Source organism: Lepisosteus oculatus, chromosome 8, assembly GCF_040954835.1.
Source record: "Lepisosteus oculatus isolate fLepOcu1 chromosome 8, fLepOcu1.hap2, whole genome shotgun sequence".
Lineage (NCBI taxonomy): Eukaryota > Metazoa > Chordata > Actinopteri > Semionotiformes > Lepisosteidae > Lepisosteus > Lepisosteus oculatus.
In genome coordinates this window covers 34,944,351-34,962,075 of record NC_090703.1, presented here as the reverse complement: position 1 = coordinate 34,962,075, position 17,725 = coordinate 34,944,351, and the positions used below count along the sequence as shown (strand labels likewise).

The following is a 17,725-nucleotide window of genomic DNA, read 5'->3' as shown; positions in this document are numbered from 1 at the left end:
TCAGTTGGCAGGGTCCCTCTTGAGTGACACTGGAGGCCAGGGTTCGAGTCCCCAGCAGTGGGGGGCCGACCTGAGGCGGCAGTGGTGAGGGCTCATACCCACGTGAACCCAAGAGCACTACAATATGTAACAATCACTAAGTAAATAATGGGAGTCATTTAAAACGTGATTAAAATACATTAATTCAGCATATAATGCCCTAATTTACTGTAATTTAAGAATACTTGCTTGTACCAGGAAATGTAATTAGGTATTTTAATGGTTTAAAATTCTAGAAGCCATATGATATTAGACTCACAAATTTAGCTTTAAGTTGCTTTATGCAACATCGGCTTCACGGGACATTCAAATTGTTTGAGATGTCGTTGTTTTAAAGTACATTATAGAGTAAATATGTAGGAAGTTTGAGATCTGTCTTTCCCAGCCAAGTTTAATAATAACTCACTGCATAATAATTATGCCGAATTAGCCCGAAGCCTTTGACGTGATTTACTGTGTGGTATTTAAAACTAATTTCAGAGACAGCCGGAGAGAATGCAATTTGACTGTCGCGAATCTCTCCTTCCAGAGCCTATGTTGACGGCTCGCCAGGTGGCGGCGCATAGGAACCAGTGCGGGAACCGTTCAGCTGTTTCCCCCCCAACTCTCTGAAAGGCAGTGGAGCATCTGTGGGCGAGCGTGTTACTGCCCAACTTTCAGTGCTGCGAGGACGCAGGATTCCTCGTGGAGTGTTTCTCTCTTTGTTTTCCGTCTTGGAAGGTGGTGATCCCAACTTTTCATCGCATTTTTCTGTTTAATATGAGAAGATGTCCATGAATGAGGTTTACGTGTTTCGCCCATTCAAACTGATTGCTCTGCTATGTGTGTTTCTTGCTCTCTGCCTGGACGTAGTGGCACTGCTCAGCCCAGCATGGGTCACAGCCGAACAGTACTCTCTGTCGCTATGGGAGTCCTGCAAGAAAGAAGCGTCAGCCTGGCAATGTATTTCAACTCTCAGAACTGGTAGGTTGCAAAACGTTCTTAATACAACCATTTGAAAACGGAGAAAAAATATAATTACTGACATTAACTGACAGTCAATTGATGTTTTTAGCCTCTATCGTTTCTTTAAGAATTCGTAACATTTCTTCTTGTTAATATTCTATAGCTGTATATTCTATCAAAACCTATCAAAATCAAAACATTGTAAGAATGATGGATATTATGTTGCTAATGTCATTTTTTGTCTCTACATAATTAATACCCCTTAATTGCAAATAATTGGGTTTCAGTGCGAAGATAGTTGCGTATTGCTACGTTTTCCTGAACTTGAAGAGAATTGAAATGAACGCATTTCAGGAAACCTTGCACTTTTTGGAGTGCTACTGTACGTTCAGGATTTAGGGAAAGGCGTCTACTGTCCCTTAAATATATGTGCTGTTACCGCAAGGTGAAAGCCTTTCATGTGTGTACCTGCCTGATTAAAAACAACAAATAAAGATAATAAACTTGGAAAACGTGAATTCTGAATAAGGTTTGGGGTCATTTATGTTACACGATATAAAATGGTGTCGACTGGAGAAAAGAAAAGGAAGAAAAACATGGAGAAGTATCTGATCTACACTTGTTAACATTTGTTTTTTCCCTGTTGAGTGCACCACTGCAGCGCAAGTAGCGAGCCTCATCAAAACTAAGGAAGCTGTATAGTCATTTGAAGCACAGCGCATCAAATTGTTTCTAAAACAGAGCAGGCTGTTCCAGGGGTAACGTGTGTGCAGCATTTGCCTTCCAGAATTTCTACTGGCCAGCCTGGTTGACAGATGTAACTCAGCGATTTTTTACAGCTTTTTGTTATTGTTTTGGCCAGAGCACAGAGAAAGCCATTTGTTGCCTGGAATGGCAGATTCCCTGCTGTTTGCTACATTTGCAGCGTTTCATTTAGGTTCATTCCTTCAGTATCTGGTGTGATTGATATGTATTTTAAAAGGAGGCTGTGCTGATGGGCAATTAAGCTAGTGTGACATGCCAGCTGGATGCTCAATTGAACCCTTACCCGCAATGTAAATGTGGGTGTGACTTGACTGAGAGTAATATAACCCCACTCCTTGCTTACGATTTGAATAGCAGGGATTCTTTCCATTCAGCAGGTTATTTAGCCACCCTGTTGTGTGAATGAAAGTCTTAGGTCCAGCATGGCTGCCCTTTGCCAAATGAAAAGCATTCAAGCATCACTTAAGGACAGTACAGCACTACAGTATGTGCAGAATGTATATCCATTAATGCAGGGTCTTGATTAATAAAAGCAGAGTTTTATAAACACAATTAATAAAAGGATATTGTATTGATTGTTAAGTGAATTAATGCTTTCACATTGTCACTGAAATAAACTAGAATAATATTGACATCTTACATTGTATCTTTAAGAGGTTGGGTTTCGCCTGAGTCTGACTAAACACTATTTTAGACAAGTAGAATTAGCCATGTTGAACAACTAGAGGATATTTCAATATAGAAATAGACCCTACTTTTAACATAATACATTACATTTATATACTGAAACCCTCCTGTGTGTGTGAAATACATTTTATAGATTTGACAGTTTCTCCAATGTATGTTTCTACAGAGATCAAATCAGTACAAACAACCACCTTCAGTAGGTTCAAATTATTTTCTTGAAAGTGAAACTGCCTCCCTCGTGAATTCTGTTTGGTATTAGTTACCTTACTCAGGAGACTGTGTGGGAAGTATTTTAGTGCACCCACCCAGCCGGGGATAAAATTAGCCAAATGCCCACTCTCCAGCATAACAAGCATGCAAGCAAAGTGAAACAGATAAGTAACAGATGGATTTCTGGATCTCTGACTACATTAACTTTGGAACATTAATCCTGGTCAGATGCCTTCTGCCATTCCATCTCAGAACAATGACCTGTTCTGTTGAGCACATGTGCATTCCTCTAATTGCACTTTTTCAGCTGTAGAATTCTGTCTCTGCTATTATCAAAGTAATAATGATTATTACATGTTTTGTAATCTATTCTAATATTAAATAACAGAAGGTACATTATAAAGAGTAGTGTGGCATCTAATTATACAAATTTGAATGTAATTAATTGTGGTAGTTATACTCTAGATGTGCACAAAACCTGGAGTGGTAACAGGTTAAGTACAGTAGTTATCCCAACCTTTAAGGGAGTAAAATATTGATGGTAATAATAATAATAATAATAATAATAATAATTACTTAATTTCTGTACACAGCCTATTGGTGGCGGGGCCTTGGATTGCACAACAGTCAAAATGTCCTGTATTTTATTTTCTGTTTCATTTTTAAGTGTGGAATTAACTTCTGCTTCTTCCTTTTTAGTCCACAGATGCATGCTTAATGCTCTAGCTGATAAAGACGGCAGCCATGTTTTCTTGTAACTCTTTAATTTTGTAAATCTGTGGCATAACGATCTAGCAACATGACCAGGTCAATTTAGCTATACATAAATGGTTTGTCATATTTCTAACTGTACTAACAGAACCAAAGTCCAAGTCCTTCTCACCAGCATTATTTTTTGTTCTATACTTAACTTTACCCTCATTTGGGAAATGCCAGAACTGATAACATAATGGAAAGTCAGCCAATAACATAGACAGATTTTAAGATCAAAGAAATGCTTTTGTACATAGACTACAAGATGAAATTATGAATTCATGTGCATAGGTGCATTGTTATATATATATATGTTTAGAAGATACAATATTACTGTTTTAATACACTGTAAAACATAGTTATGGCGTTTGTGTAAAAGCTCTCTTTGGCACGCACAATTGAAATGGAATTATAATGGATTATCCTGAAGGTAAATGTAATGGTAAAACAAAATGTAAAGCTTACAAGTACTCAAAATCCTCAAAGGCACAGACAATGTTAACCCAGCAGCTTTCTTTTAAATTAATAGTGAAACACAAACTAGAGGGCACAACTAGAAACTATAGGTAACTGCCAAAATAAAGGAAATGCCAACATAAAGTATCTTAATAGGGTATTGGACAATCATGAGCCATAAGAACAGCTTCAATGTGCATATTCCACCTCTACTGGAGGGATGTGATACCACTCTTCCACAAAAAATACCAACATTTTGTGTTTTCTTTATGGTGGTGGAAAATGCTATCTCAGGTGCCACCCCACGATCTCCCATCATTGTTCAATTGGTTTGAGATCTGGTGACAGGGACAGTCTTGCATATGGTTTACATTGATATGGTGCCAGCAAACAATTCAGTGGCCACTTGCACTCTGTGGATGGGGGCATTGCCATCCAGAAAGTTTCCACTACCATTAGGATAGAAATAATTCACCATAGGTTGAACATGATCACTCAGAATGGTTGTGTATTTATTGGCATTTACCTTGCCCTCTAAGGGGTTGAGTGGACCTATGTTATGCCAGGAAAATGCTCCCCACACCATAACAGAGCCCCCAGAACCCTTCAATATGGGGAAACAAGCACTCAAGCCTGTAGGCTTCAATTCCTGTGTGCCACACATTAATTCGTCCAGTTGTTGAGAACAGGGATGACTCATCTGAACATATGACATTTTTCCAGTGCTCAGTAGATTAAGGCCTGTATTATGTGTACCATGTTACTTGCAGAAGTTTATGCACTGCAAACCAACCATAGCATTCCTATCTGTGACATTCTTGACAGACAGTCCTTGATGAAACTGCCTGTTCTTGCTTTGGATAGAGATTTGCAGTGAACTGATTCAGAGCTGTTTGTCTGTTTTGCCCTGCATCTCAAACCAATGCACGGACATCACGGTCAAGGAGTAGGCACTTTTGTCCGCAGTTGCCCCTAGCTGATAATGACTTTCCCTCAGAACTCTATGTCAACATCACATTAGCCACTGTTCCTCATGAAACATCAACAAGTTGAGCAGTCTTCATCACTGAAGCTCCTGCCAAACATGCCCAACAATCAAGCAACAATCAGCTCTCTAGAAGATTTCTTCTTCTAGCCATGGTGGACAAAAGAATGGGCGACTAGGCTTGCCCGAGATTTTTATAAATTACCCTATTCATGATGGGATGATAATTGCCGAACTCAGGAAGCACACCTGTGTGGAAGCACAGGTTTCAATATACTTTGTGTCCCTCATTTACTAAAGTAAACTTTAATAAAGTGTTTCCTTTATTTTGGCAGTTACCTCTATGTGGAAGTGTATTTATAATTGAGAAAAGAAGACACTTCTTTATCCAACCAGCTGTGGAAATATGGAAGAGGTTTTCAGCCCTGTTGTTGAAGCCAATACTTGTTTTGTTTTTTTTCAAGAAATGACAGAATTAGATCCTTGGATCAATTAGCTACTACCAAAAGAGCTAGTTATTCCAAACGCTTTCCTTTCATTTGTAAACTTTGTTATGTTCTTATGTCAAAACTACCATCTGTCCTATTTGACTGGTTTGATCCTTTCTTCTGCAGGGTAAATTGACAGAGATTTATAGTCACATTACTTTACAAATACATATGTAAGTTTCTGCAAGTGTGTTGTTATGGCAGAACAGCCTAGGGTTACGTTCCCAGGACTTTAGAGGTTGCCGTCTTATGCTGGTGGTTAAATGTAGAATACTTTTCATAAATGGATTTTGTTTCATCTGGTAATTTAAAAAGTCAGACACACTCCTTGGAAAAGCATCCTTCTGGAGAAGTCATGTTCACTCCTCAAGTTTCATGTGGTTTGGGCTACAAACCGAAAGGGTTAATGCCTAGGAGCCAGTCAGCTGTGTCTGACAATGGAGCTGGTGGGCTGGGTTGGTGGGAACTGAGGTTAATTAACTATGAAGGAAGTTCATCTTTTCTTTTCAGTAAATCAGGCAGTGAAAGAGCTGGTGAATGAATGAGAGAAAGAGGGCAAGGGCTATGCTTCACCAACCACTGGAAGCTTTTGAGCCAGATGGGGGTCGTATTCTTGAATACTGGAAGGTGTGACACTTGGAAAGAAGGCTGAAGGAGTAGTTTAGGGTTGTGGAAGTGGCATATGGAACAGAGAAATATAAAGAAGTAGAGTTAAACAGTCCACCTATCAGATTGTAGCTGAATGAGGTCTGTCATTTGGTTTGATATACTACAGGGGGAAACCAAATGAGGTATATAGGGTCAGAGTTGCCTTATGTAAATCATTTTTAGTAGTAGCCACCTTCCACTTATGGTAAATTGATGTGGAGGGTTTCAAAAACAAGCCATGTTACTTTGGATAATAGTACTAGACAAATAAAGTAATAGTAATGGAGGACAAAAGCTAACTTCAAGAGGTTCTTTAACTGTGTTTAGAATAGTATAATAGTACAAATAATCAAAAACTAAAAGGTGAGATTCTGGTCAACACTTTGTAGCAAACAAATTTCAGAATTCTAATTAAGTCTGCTCAAAAGCTAGAGAAGATGGAGTTTGTATTCCATCTTGGGTGAACTAGATTTAGGATCCAGGCATTTGCAGTGTAAACATGCTAAGGGTGTGCTCTGGAAATGTTGTAGAAAAGTTTACACTACATGCTAACAAGAAACCATAGTTCATATTGGCATTGGAATCTAATGTGTGAAGCAATGCAAAGAAATGTCAACTTCTTTCAGTTACAATAATCTAAGTCTTTGTATTAATTCACATCTGATCTCAAATAAATAGTAAAATAAGATACATTGCTGCTGGCCTATTCAAGTTTCTTCCATCTGAGGACAATCTCCACTGCTGAATTTATTTTCAAAGGAGGGAGCTTGTTGATGTCATCATCTCAGCAGTATAAATTCAATAGTAATGGCTATTTAAATAGAGGGTATTGACAGTGAGAAATCATGAGTTTATTTAAAGGCATTTGCGGATTTTGTCCTTTGCTCTTTTTTAGACTGGCAGGTTGCCACACTGGTGTTGCTGTTGGCTGGGGCGGCTGTTACACTGGTGGCTTTTCTGATAGCCCTCATCTCTCTGTGCAATGGAGACCAGAGGAAACACTACCGCACAGTCGCCATCTTCCTCTTCACTTCAGGTTTGTCCTGTCCCATCTTTCCTTCAAAATGTCTGGGGAGAAAACAAAACTTTTGAGTTAACCAGATATTAATGCAAGAGAGTCTTTTTATTTGCATGAGGCATTATACTTCCCTCTTTATAAAAAGCAGCCTTTATGTAACTTAATTGTTCTTAAAATTTTATAAAGAAATAGGAAAAAAAGGTATTGCTATAATAAGAAAAAGAGGAGTGGATCTTGATGGAACAGTCTTTTATCTGTCTCTCAGGCAAATAAAGGAACTCTGGAAGCTATACATTGCTGACGAACAATTGAATATATTCCATTCAAAAACACAATTTTCTCTGCTTTGTTCCAACTGTATCTGTATTGTTGTTTGCTTTTGCCTTTCACTGAAAAGTTCAAAGAGGAAAGCTACAAGAGAAAAAAAAACCTCTGAAATAAGATTCTTTAGAAAAAGGACCATACATAACAAAAGGTGAGGATGATGAAGAGGTGCCAGCTCCAAAATACTGAACAAGTTTGAATTTTATCTGCATCTGCAACGTTGTTTCTGAGCTTAATGAAATAGTTGAAGGTAACTCATCTAAATTTCCATTCCTTTTTCCAATACATTTTAGACAGACTAAGTGGTACTTGACCACATTATTGTAGGAATGTAATACTGCTACTGGGATATTAGATGTACCACTTCCACAATTTAAAAGGAATTCAAACATGTCAAACACACACGTCAGTTATCTATGATGAGGAAAAAAAGGTTCTGAAATTGTTGCAGTTGTGCATAGTCCTTATGGAGAGGTGTGATTTTGCTTTCTGCTTGCTCTGGTTTAACAAGCCTTACTGCCCTTACAGAAGCACTCACACCTACATATTTCCTTTCCCTGGGCACCAGGAAGGAAGTGGGTGGTATATAAACTGCAGAAGTGCTAACTTCCAAGCACACTTCATGGCAGACAAATAGCATTCCAAAGCAAATAGAAGGTTCCTGTTGGGCAGCCTGAAATAATCCAGAAGCACTTTAATAGAAATACAGGATATTCAGGAAAGGGATTGACACTTTTTTCTATGGTATATTCATCTATCTGCTCTAAGAGGTGTGGAACCTGTAAGTTGTGTTCAAGATGTTGGCCTATACAGTTGAACAGAGAGTGCAAATAATGAAGAATAAAACTATATATGGAGATTTTCATTCTCAAACTGCTTTACATATAGGAACCTTTTCAGCCACCACTGAAAAGCAATACCCATGTGGTTGAAGAGTGACAGCCATTATGTATGTTACGACCCCAAGTGTCTAGGGGTAAAGGGGTGTAACATTTAGGATGATTTGGATGCAGGTGGGTTTCTGGGACTTGGGACTTGGGAAGCATGACAACACGTTTTGGTGCAAAAGTGATTTATTATTAAGTGAATAAAGTGACTGGTAGGTATACAGGACACTATAACACACAGGGAAAGGGAACTAGAGCGGTGCCAAAGAAAAGAAAATATCAAACAAAATGGAGCTGGCTAGGAAAGTGAGGGAAAGCTGACCTAACTACCAAAACAAAACCTGAAACACTCGGTCTTCAGTGCCTTCTAACGCCCTAGCTTAGCTTCACTAACTACCCAAAAACCATACAGGACAAAAGGCACTCACCCATCCTAACTAGTGTTACTAATACAAAGACCAACTACTGTACGTGTGCACAATGTACCTGACAACCTTAACTAACCCTATACACAAAAGTTCACACAAATATACAACTGAACTACAAATACAAATAAGGGAAAACGAATGTACAGAGGTTGAACATATAACATAACAAGTTTGGGCAAGGTAATAGCGAAATAAAGGAAAATACAAACAAAAGTACAAGGAGACGAACATAAACCAAGAAAAGCTGAAGCTATATGAAAACATACACACATGAAACAAATGAAAATGGAGAAGCGAAGCCGAAGCAAAGCAAAATGAAAGAGAAAAGGAAACTGAGCGAAGCAGAACTGAAGTCAAGTGATAGGCCCCCTTGTTCTGAAAACCTCCAAGTTATATACTGTATACGCTGAGTTCTGATTGGTTGAGAGTTGATTGATGACGATGTAATATGGAAACAATGGTGTAATGATGGACCAACGGGGGAGGGAGAACAATCAAAGTCAGGAAGTGTGGAACATAGCAATGCATGGACCACACACTGGGATGTAACAATGTACCAGCTGCCACAAAGCAAAACAGGTGGAGAAGTGTAAAATTTCTATACCATAAGAATCCCACCATTTTAATTAAGGAGGCCTGATTGTACCCAGAGTGGAATTTAGCTGTGACAAAGGGGTTAACATCCATACTCTTTTGAAAAGTACTAGGGGAACTTCTATAGTACAGTGACCCCTGTCACTAAACTGGAAGAGCATTACCTATTCTTTCACCAACAACACTTACAACAGCCTGTACCCAGCCACAATACTAGAATTGCTTTTTATTTTTAAGGTTTGAAGAGATCAATCTACATGGTAAAGTCTGGGTTTGAGAGGTCAACATAGAGGTCTGAGTATATTCTTATGAACAAAGGGCAGAGATATTGCTCACATTTGTATCAGATGCTCAGAGAGCAAAATAGAAAATCTAGTCATCATGCCATGATGTTTCTGTATGAAGAATGTTCAATCCTGTAACTTTTAAACATTCCAAAATCTTACAATGTTACATATAGATGTGTACTTTTTTAAATACTGTAGAAAATTGGTGTACAGTAACATGCAATGCCTGAAGAAAAGTGAGCTGTGGCTAAAATGATTTTTTTTTACATCATATGGACCGAAAACAGTTTTGACTATATATATTTTATTTATTAAAAAAACTTTGAACTTGTTAGTTACCTGATCTTAATATTATAGATTAAATGTGAAAGATAAGAAAGACTACCTTGTGTTTAGCTAAATAACTTCTGAGATGATTTTATCTGATAACAGTAAAATGACTACTAAATATGAATGAAAATATCCATAGGGTTTATATATCTACTTTTGTATAAATAGTGGATATTTTGTTGCTTTGTGGTTAAATGAAAGCATCACACTCTTTTTTGGAATTATGTTAATACATTTTTCTTTGGGTCCATGACTTTGTTTTTCTTAGGTGCATGCCATGCACTTCTGTAAGGCTTCACAAGAGTATAGCTATGATTTTGGAATCCAGTGTGTGTGGTTCCCTCCTGTACAAGTATAGTACTCATGTAGAGTAGTTTTAGACTGTCTCAAGACATGTTAGTTTTACCCTACCTATATGTTACAAGTACAGATCCTTTCAAAACGGAACTATTACATAAACATGGATTATTTTCATGCTTATTTCAAACAACCCTTCTTATACAAAAGATTCTGAAAAATATAAAATATGTTGTAAATTTAAAAAAAGTATTCTTTGTATTTGTTTATTGGTGAAAATGTTAATAATAGGATGTGAAGCATATCATATTGAATTTCCGTATAAATGTAGATTAAGTGGAACAATGTCAGTGTAGTCAGTGTGAATATTTTCAATATGGGAGTAAGTTAAATAAAGTGAACTTGTTAGAGTATGTCTGAAACCAAAGGATACATTAAAAGTGACATTTAGGTTTCATTTAGACATTTGAACAATTACTCCAGTTTGAATCAACATTTCCGAATTCACGTTTTGTTCCTACATGATACATTTATGACAATTGAATTGCATTAACCACATTCTTGCTAAGCAGGGGGTAGACATGCTATTAAGGGAGACACAAAACGCCCCATGATCTCTGCAATACATTTTTCTTACAACTATGAAGACAAAGCTGACCTTCCCTGAAATAAGAGAATGTGAACATTTTTAATGACCCTTCCTAGTCATTCAATCAAACTTATTTTATTGAAACTCCTAATATTATATTACAGTATATCCTGAGTGGTGGCACTGTGGCTAAGGATCTGTGCCTGTGGCTGGAATGTTGCTAGTTCACATCCCCTGTCTGGCAGAGGAATTCTACACTGTTGGGCCCCTGAGCAAGGCCCTTAACCCCAGCTGCTCCAGGGGTGCTGTATAAAAAGTTGACCCTATGCTCTCCATGAAATAGACGGGGAGAGAGAAGCTTGGGTATGGGAAAAGACAAATTCCTAATGTAACAAATTGTATATGGTTAATGAAGTTATCTTATCTTAATATATTGCATGATTCTTATTTAAACAGGCTCCTGTAAACACTTAGAATACACTTATTGTAGACACTATATTTTATTAAATTAAGAAGTATAAGTCTAGTATTTGTTTGTCTATGTGGAAATATACAACTTGGGAACTAGAACTTGGGAAAGTTCTGCTTATACAAATTATAATAATTTCAAATTAAAAATAATAAGTGGACAGGGTTCTTACAAGCAACTGCCCACATAGCATTTTGTGTAAAGATAATATAATGGTTATGAATGCTTGAAAGTTTTTGATACACTTCTGAGATATAAGTATTTCATTCTACCTACCGATAAATGCTCATTTTGGTTTGGTACAGAAATTCCATGATATTTTCTGCATTTAAAGCTAAATAAACAAGTATCAGGTTGAAAGCTGTTGATGTCTTCAGTAACATGCGAAGTGCAGTAAGAACCCATGGGAAGTACAGTACATGATGATGATGCCTTTCTAGCTTACCCTCTTGAGACTGCACTTTCCAGCAGTCTGTTAATGCCTTAGAAAACATGGATCTGTTGTATTTGCAATTTCAAAGAACGGTTTCATTAAAAAAAAAACTGGTTCACTTTTGAAGCCATCAGTGTATTTTTCTGTCTTTTCCTGAAATAATCATCTATTTTTGCTGGGGACTGACAAATATCTGCTCTTTGAGTATGACAGAGCATTTGTACTGATCATTATTCTTTTTTTCTTTCATAGTGGTCCTGCAGGCCTGTGCACTGGTTCTGTATCCAATCAAATTTATCGATGGCACCGTGCTGCAGACGTACCATGAATTCAACTGGGGTTATGGCCTGGGCTGGGGCTCTACCATCTTCATGCTGGGGGCAGGAATCCTATTCTGCCTCCGGACTGACATGTACGAGGAAGCTCTTTACTAATCAACTCTGGCTATTATTAGACAGTTAACAGAACTATTATTACACTGGACTGCTGAGGTGCTTGTAGAAGAGATGAGGTTTCTTGAACAGGTGTATGGAGAAGCTAAAACTATTGGAGACCATCGCAGAAGGAAACATGGAGAAGATATTTCCAGTAAACCCTCTGCTTTTCCTTTTGTTGTTGTTGTTGTTTTAGGATTTTAATTTTTGTGTGTTTTTTTTTGCTACTACAAAATGCACAATGTGTTTCAAGGAAGTGTATATTGACGTAATTTCCTTCATCTCCTCTATTTAGATATACTTATCTGACCTAAACAATCTGGCATTTTTTAATTTGTTTTGCTTTTCTGGACATCCCTTCCCTGGACAGAATTTGTATAAGATTTCCAGAGCAGAAGAATAAGGTTGATGCGTGTGGAACTATACTAAAATGGGTTATATTGACAGTGAAAAATAAAAGATGATGGTGCTCCCTCAATGCGCAAAGCATGAGTTCCATATTAATGTATTTAAAATGGCAGAAGAATATGTTTAAATGATTCAAGTCAATATGCAAGTAGCGTATGATATTTATTTTTAAGTGTTTTTGAACCGTATTCCACACAATACTGTACAATACAACATTTCACACAAGACAAAGTGGAAGGGATTCAAGATCAAGATGAGAGTAGTCACACATTAGTAGAAATTGTGAAGTAAAATGCTCATCAATGACAAAGAGACCAGAAATAACAATATGCATGTCACCAGAAACACTAAGTAGCGTTTTTTTTAATACCTAATTTAAAGATGCAATGTTTAAGTATGTCCACATTGTTTATATACTATAAATAGTAGAGCAAAAGACATAAGTTGTTAAGTAAGAAGAACAAGGACATAAGAATCGTTACAAAGCTATTATTCCTATCTTACTTATTTAGCTGCCAATTGCTAATTGCTTCAATGATCTGCTCCAGTCATCCCTTGAAGAATGCCAAGGTATAAATATCAACAATATGGATCGGTAACATATTCCAGAAACCAATAAACCTTTGTGTAAAGACATGTGTCCTGTTATGAGTCATGAATGTATAACAGAAATTCCTTTTAGTTTCCCTGGTCCTCTTTTAGTTGACCCTTTGGTCCATTATATTGATTTTGTCAAAGCCTTTAAGGAATCAGAACACTTATGTAAGTCAAATCATTTCGTCCCATTGTCACACCATGCTCTGCTCAAACCAAAGATTCACCTTCTCCAACTTACATATCTGTTTAGGACATTCTTTTAAGCTTCTTCTTAGAACTTTTCAAGGACGATTTTCTTATTATCTTAAGAGGAGATAAGAGGACCAAAGTTGTGCACAAAGGTCTAAGTGAGGTTTTATCATTGTGTATTTCTAACACAGATTTATTTAGATTTACATTCTGTATATTTATCGATAATAGTTTCCAAAGGTAACTTTTTGATTAACCCTATCACATCATTACTCTCTATTTTCTGTGCATCTATTAATTATCAACAAGATAAATCTTACATGTTAAACTCATTCTTGAAATCTAAATATATCATACCCTTCACTGGCTATCCTCTTAATTGGTACTACATCAGTAATCTTATTTTAGTTTCACCTCATTTCCCTTGTAACCCAATTTTGAAATCCTTTCTGGCTTCAAAATGTTCCCTTTAGAGCTTGAGCGGTATGGTACTAATGAAATCCATCTTTCCCTTAATAGTGAAGAACAACGAGAAATTAACTTGACATTCAGGGAAAACTTCTTTGTGTGTAATTTATTCTTACCTTTGCAAAATGTCATCTTAAATTATTCATTATTCTACAATAATTGAACAAATAATGGTAAGAAACAAATAGGAGGTGTATCATATTTAATTCAGTCCATTTAAAATTTCCAGTTCCTCTGATATTTTTCTGCTGCCATGGTGCACTCACAATCATTTGTTCAAATTCTCAATACCCTATAATCGTTACCGATAAGGATACATTGTATATTCTTATAGAATAAAAACAACAACCAGTTATTATTCTGTTAATACAGCACAGAGCCCAATAAGGAGCTTATACTCTTGCAGTAAATGAAGAAAATGCAAAAATGTGTCTGCTAATGAAACATTCTTTATTTATTTTTTAACAAGGTTGTATTGGAAAAAAATATTTAATCTCCTTCTTGAGTTCCAGTTCTCATTGCTGACTTTCATATTGATTATGTTCAGATATCTAATAAAAGGGAGATTTAATCTGTATTCCTCTGATTTGTAATTGTAATGAATAAGACTTATTTTTTTGTCAGATAATGGGTGGTAAAATAACTAGTATGATTTTATCTGCAGGAATAGGATGAAAGATGGTGAGAAAGTAGGCTGTACAAATTAATGCTTGTGCCAGTGCCTGAACTCCCAGAATAAAAACAGTTCACAAGAGATGTGAGGATTTTGACACATTCACAGTATAAGTGGAATAAAATAATGTGTCCTGGAGAGGATCCCATAAGAATCTGTCAAGTCAAAATGTAAACAATTTTAGCTATCATTCTAGTTGGCATATATGAAAGTAATAAATTCAATAAAAAGAAACAATCATAAATTTCCTTGTCACAGATTTCAAAGAAAATTTAATTTTTAACATGATACTTGGCTTTAGGATTTAATTTTGTTTACAACTATGAGGATATTGACTGTTTTTCAAAACAGTTGCATTGTGGGATTAGGACTAGACAATGAAACGTACATTTTATACAGGAGTCTAAAGTACTCTTTAAGGGTAAACTTTCAATCATACAGTATGCTCCATGTACTGTAGATGTTTACTCACAATTTTTTCAGTGCACAGGTCTGTAGTCTGTAGCAGTAGTATTAAACATTAACTTATAGCATGGAATACTTTTAAGCATTTTTTCAAAAATACTTCCTTATACTGTAGCAATGTAGTTCTGTGAGTAGCATGGGAATATTTTAATATTAAAATAGGCCTGTTCATAAAGCATTTCATTTACAAAGATTCATAAAGATGTCCTGAGGATCTGCAGGTTAAACATAAGGGAAAGATTATTGTTTTCAGTAAGTGGGAGAAATTTACATTATTATGTGAAGTGGCTGTTGGGTACTTAAAGTATAAATAATTCATAAAAGCAAAAAAAAAACAATTTCTTTGCAAAACCCGAAGGTTCAAAGTAAGGTTTATCATGGTAGTTTAATGAGACGCATGATCTTCACAAAAACCAAGTAAGGAATGTTTCTTTTTCCATTTCAACAGATTCAGCTGTTTTCTATACACCAGCTGCTGCAGATTGAGAAATATGAGCCTGGAACCGAAAAACAAAGAGGCCATAGTTGGCCTGAGAGATTTATAAAGGCACTCCATACTTGAAAGTCAATGATAAAAGATTAGAGTTACACAGCAGAAATGTAGAACATAATTTCTAATATAACCCACTTTTCTAGATGTACTCATAAAAATATGCTTTCATCCATTGTGACAGGCCAGCAATTATGAGGATAGTAGTTTCAGATGACCTTCCACTAGTAGGCATTAGGACCTCTATTGTTTGTATATGGGTTCACATGAGGTCTGTTGTTTGATTAACTGGTGAAGGGCTGAGAAACACATTTTCACATTGGGTTAATTCCAACTGTTTTGGTATGCAAAGGGACTCACGGTGGTCACTGCCATTGGGTTGGAATAAGGTTTGTAGTCTAAAGAAGAAAAAAAATCCCTTTGCACGCTATTTTTTTTTTTTTGCTCTCCATTGTGATTTTCCATATGCTCAGGCCTCACGAGCCATCTATTGAAAGGTCGGTGTGTCACATCCATATTGAAACTTTCCTTTACAGTACATGAGCTGATTTGTTTTGCTGCTTAATAGTACTATACAAGACATGTGTCATGTGCTCTGTTACCCTCTGCTTTTATTGGGATTGACCAATACAGTTTTGAGGTCTAGATGAATTGAAATTTTTCTGGCCTTGCAATATTGTAATATTTTGACTGCGGTTACTTCTTTTTGGTAAAATGGCTCTGAAGTCACACTTGTGGGTATGAAATTGGAAAGTCTTCAGAAACAAAGTGTAGTAGGTTGATCTTTTTTTCTCTTTTAAATAAATAAAATGAGCATAGTGATGAAAGGCAATGTAATAACCTTATGTACGATGCAGAAAAGGCTCACAATACTACGACAGTGAATGACAGTGAGAGTAATTCAGTATTTTGCCGTCTTAATCTGGAAAGAAGCACTTTTCATACATCAGTGACCTAAGTTATTTTTCACACAACTATCTGCACCTCCGGAAAAACTAATGACAAACTTCTGAGTCACAGGAGTCTGGTATCCTGTAGTCAGTATGACTCAGTTTGCCATTAGGAAGGCACTAAAAACTTTGCCTTTTAAAGGTACTAAAACTTCAGTTTCAATGAACTTCCAAATTATGCAAAATGAGTTCCTTCCTCTCATATAACTACACATTCATAGTTAAAATATTCCCATTTAAATGGGAAGAACCAAACCTAGACCTTGAATGTTCTTAGTGTTTGGGCCTTGTTGAGCTGCCAACAAAGAAGAACACAGTAAGAATAATAATAAACAGTGAAATGTTTAGGATTAAAAGGGGGATTAAGCAGTTTAATAATAATAATAATTAGTCAAGTTTGATTGTGTGATATGTCACTGAATATAATCAGAATTCACTAAGTGTTGCTAGGATTGGTTTTCTCAGCTTGCCACGCAAAATCAACTGCAGTGACTTGCCACACACTCAGAAGCATTTGATATTGTCAGTGAGAGAAGCATGATTACATACAGTGTAAAAAGATAAATACCTGTATAGTTAAAATACATATAGTAATTATCTTGTTTATATATTCTATTCCTGTCTTAAGTGACTGTTGGAAGAGTTGTATCAATGGCCTGTTAATAATCTTTTGTTTCTGTGAGTTCATTTGATAAGATACTATCGAGTTCTGGAGCTTTATTCATCTTGAGTGCTTATCCTATCCAATATACTTCTCTGTCTTCTATGCTGATACTCTTTAATAAAGGTACACTGCTGAACTTCTTCCTTAGTGAAATAAATACCTGCTTGTCTCACACTGACTTAATTGTCTGAACGAGGTTAGGTTTAGTATTTCCTAAGGTTCTCTTCTAATACATTAGGCATTTCCAACTCATTCTGCAACACATCTGGGTTCTGCTTTCACAATCCTAGCCCCTCTGTCTCCCCACAAATCGAAAGGCCCACCTCTCCCATTCTCAGATGCCTCTCCAATTCTTTCCCATTCTCAAATTCAAGATGGTGCAGAGTTGGCCCCCTGTTCCCTCTCCTTCTCCCTTGAATCTTCTCCTCCACCATCATCTGCAAAGGTCCCTGAAGGAGTACAAACTCGTCTTTCATCATGCCAGCTTGAAGAAGTTCCTCTTAGCTCTCAACCTCTCCACCACTCATAGAAAACAAACAGCTTACCTGAGTCACCTTCACATTTGCTCATCTTTTCTGGCTTTATGATAATGTCATTCCTTCTCAGAACTTGAGCGCAAGTCTCCTCATCTATGCCCATATGGCCCCCCTTCCCTGTTATGTCCATGCAGTCTACAATCTCTGCCTGATTCTCTCTCCCTTCCAATTTAGTTACTACTGTTGGGCTCCCGTTTTTACAGAAACTCAGGACCCCCT

The 17,725-nt window shown here is 36.7% G+C and overlaps 1 protein-coding gene across 1 annotated transcript; it reads left to right on the top strand.

Moving 5' to 3' along the window:
- The first annotated feature begins 627 nt into the window (after nucleotides 1–627).
- LOC102692613 (transmembrane protein 47-like) lies at nucleotides 628–13,110 on the top strand. Its single transcript, XM_006632625.3, has 3 exons — nucleotides 628–1,002; nucleotides 6,872–7,012; nucleotides 11,885–13,110. Exons 1-3 carry the CDS (start codon nucleotides 807–809, stop codon nucleotides 12,064–12,066), a joined length of 519 nt encoding a protein of 172 aa, XP_006632688.1. The 5' UTR covers nucleotides 628–806; the 3' UTR covers nucleotides 12,067–13,110.
- The last annotated feature ends 4,615 nt before the right edge of the window (nucleotides 13,111–17,725 follow it).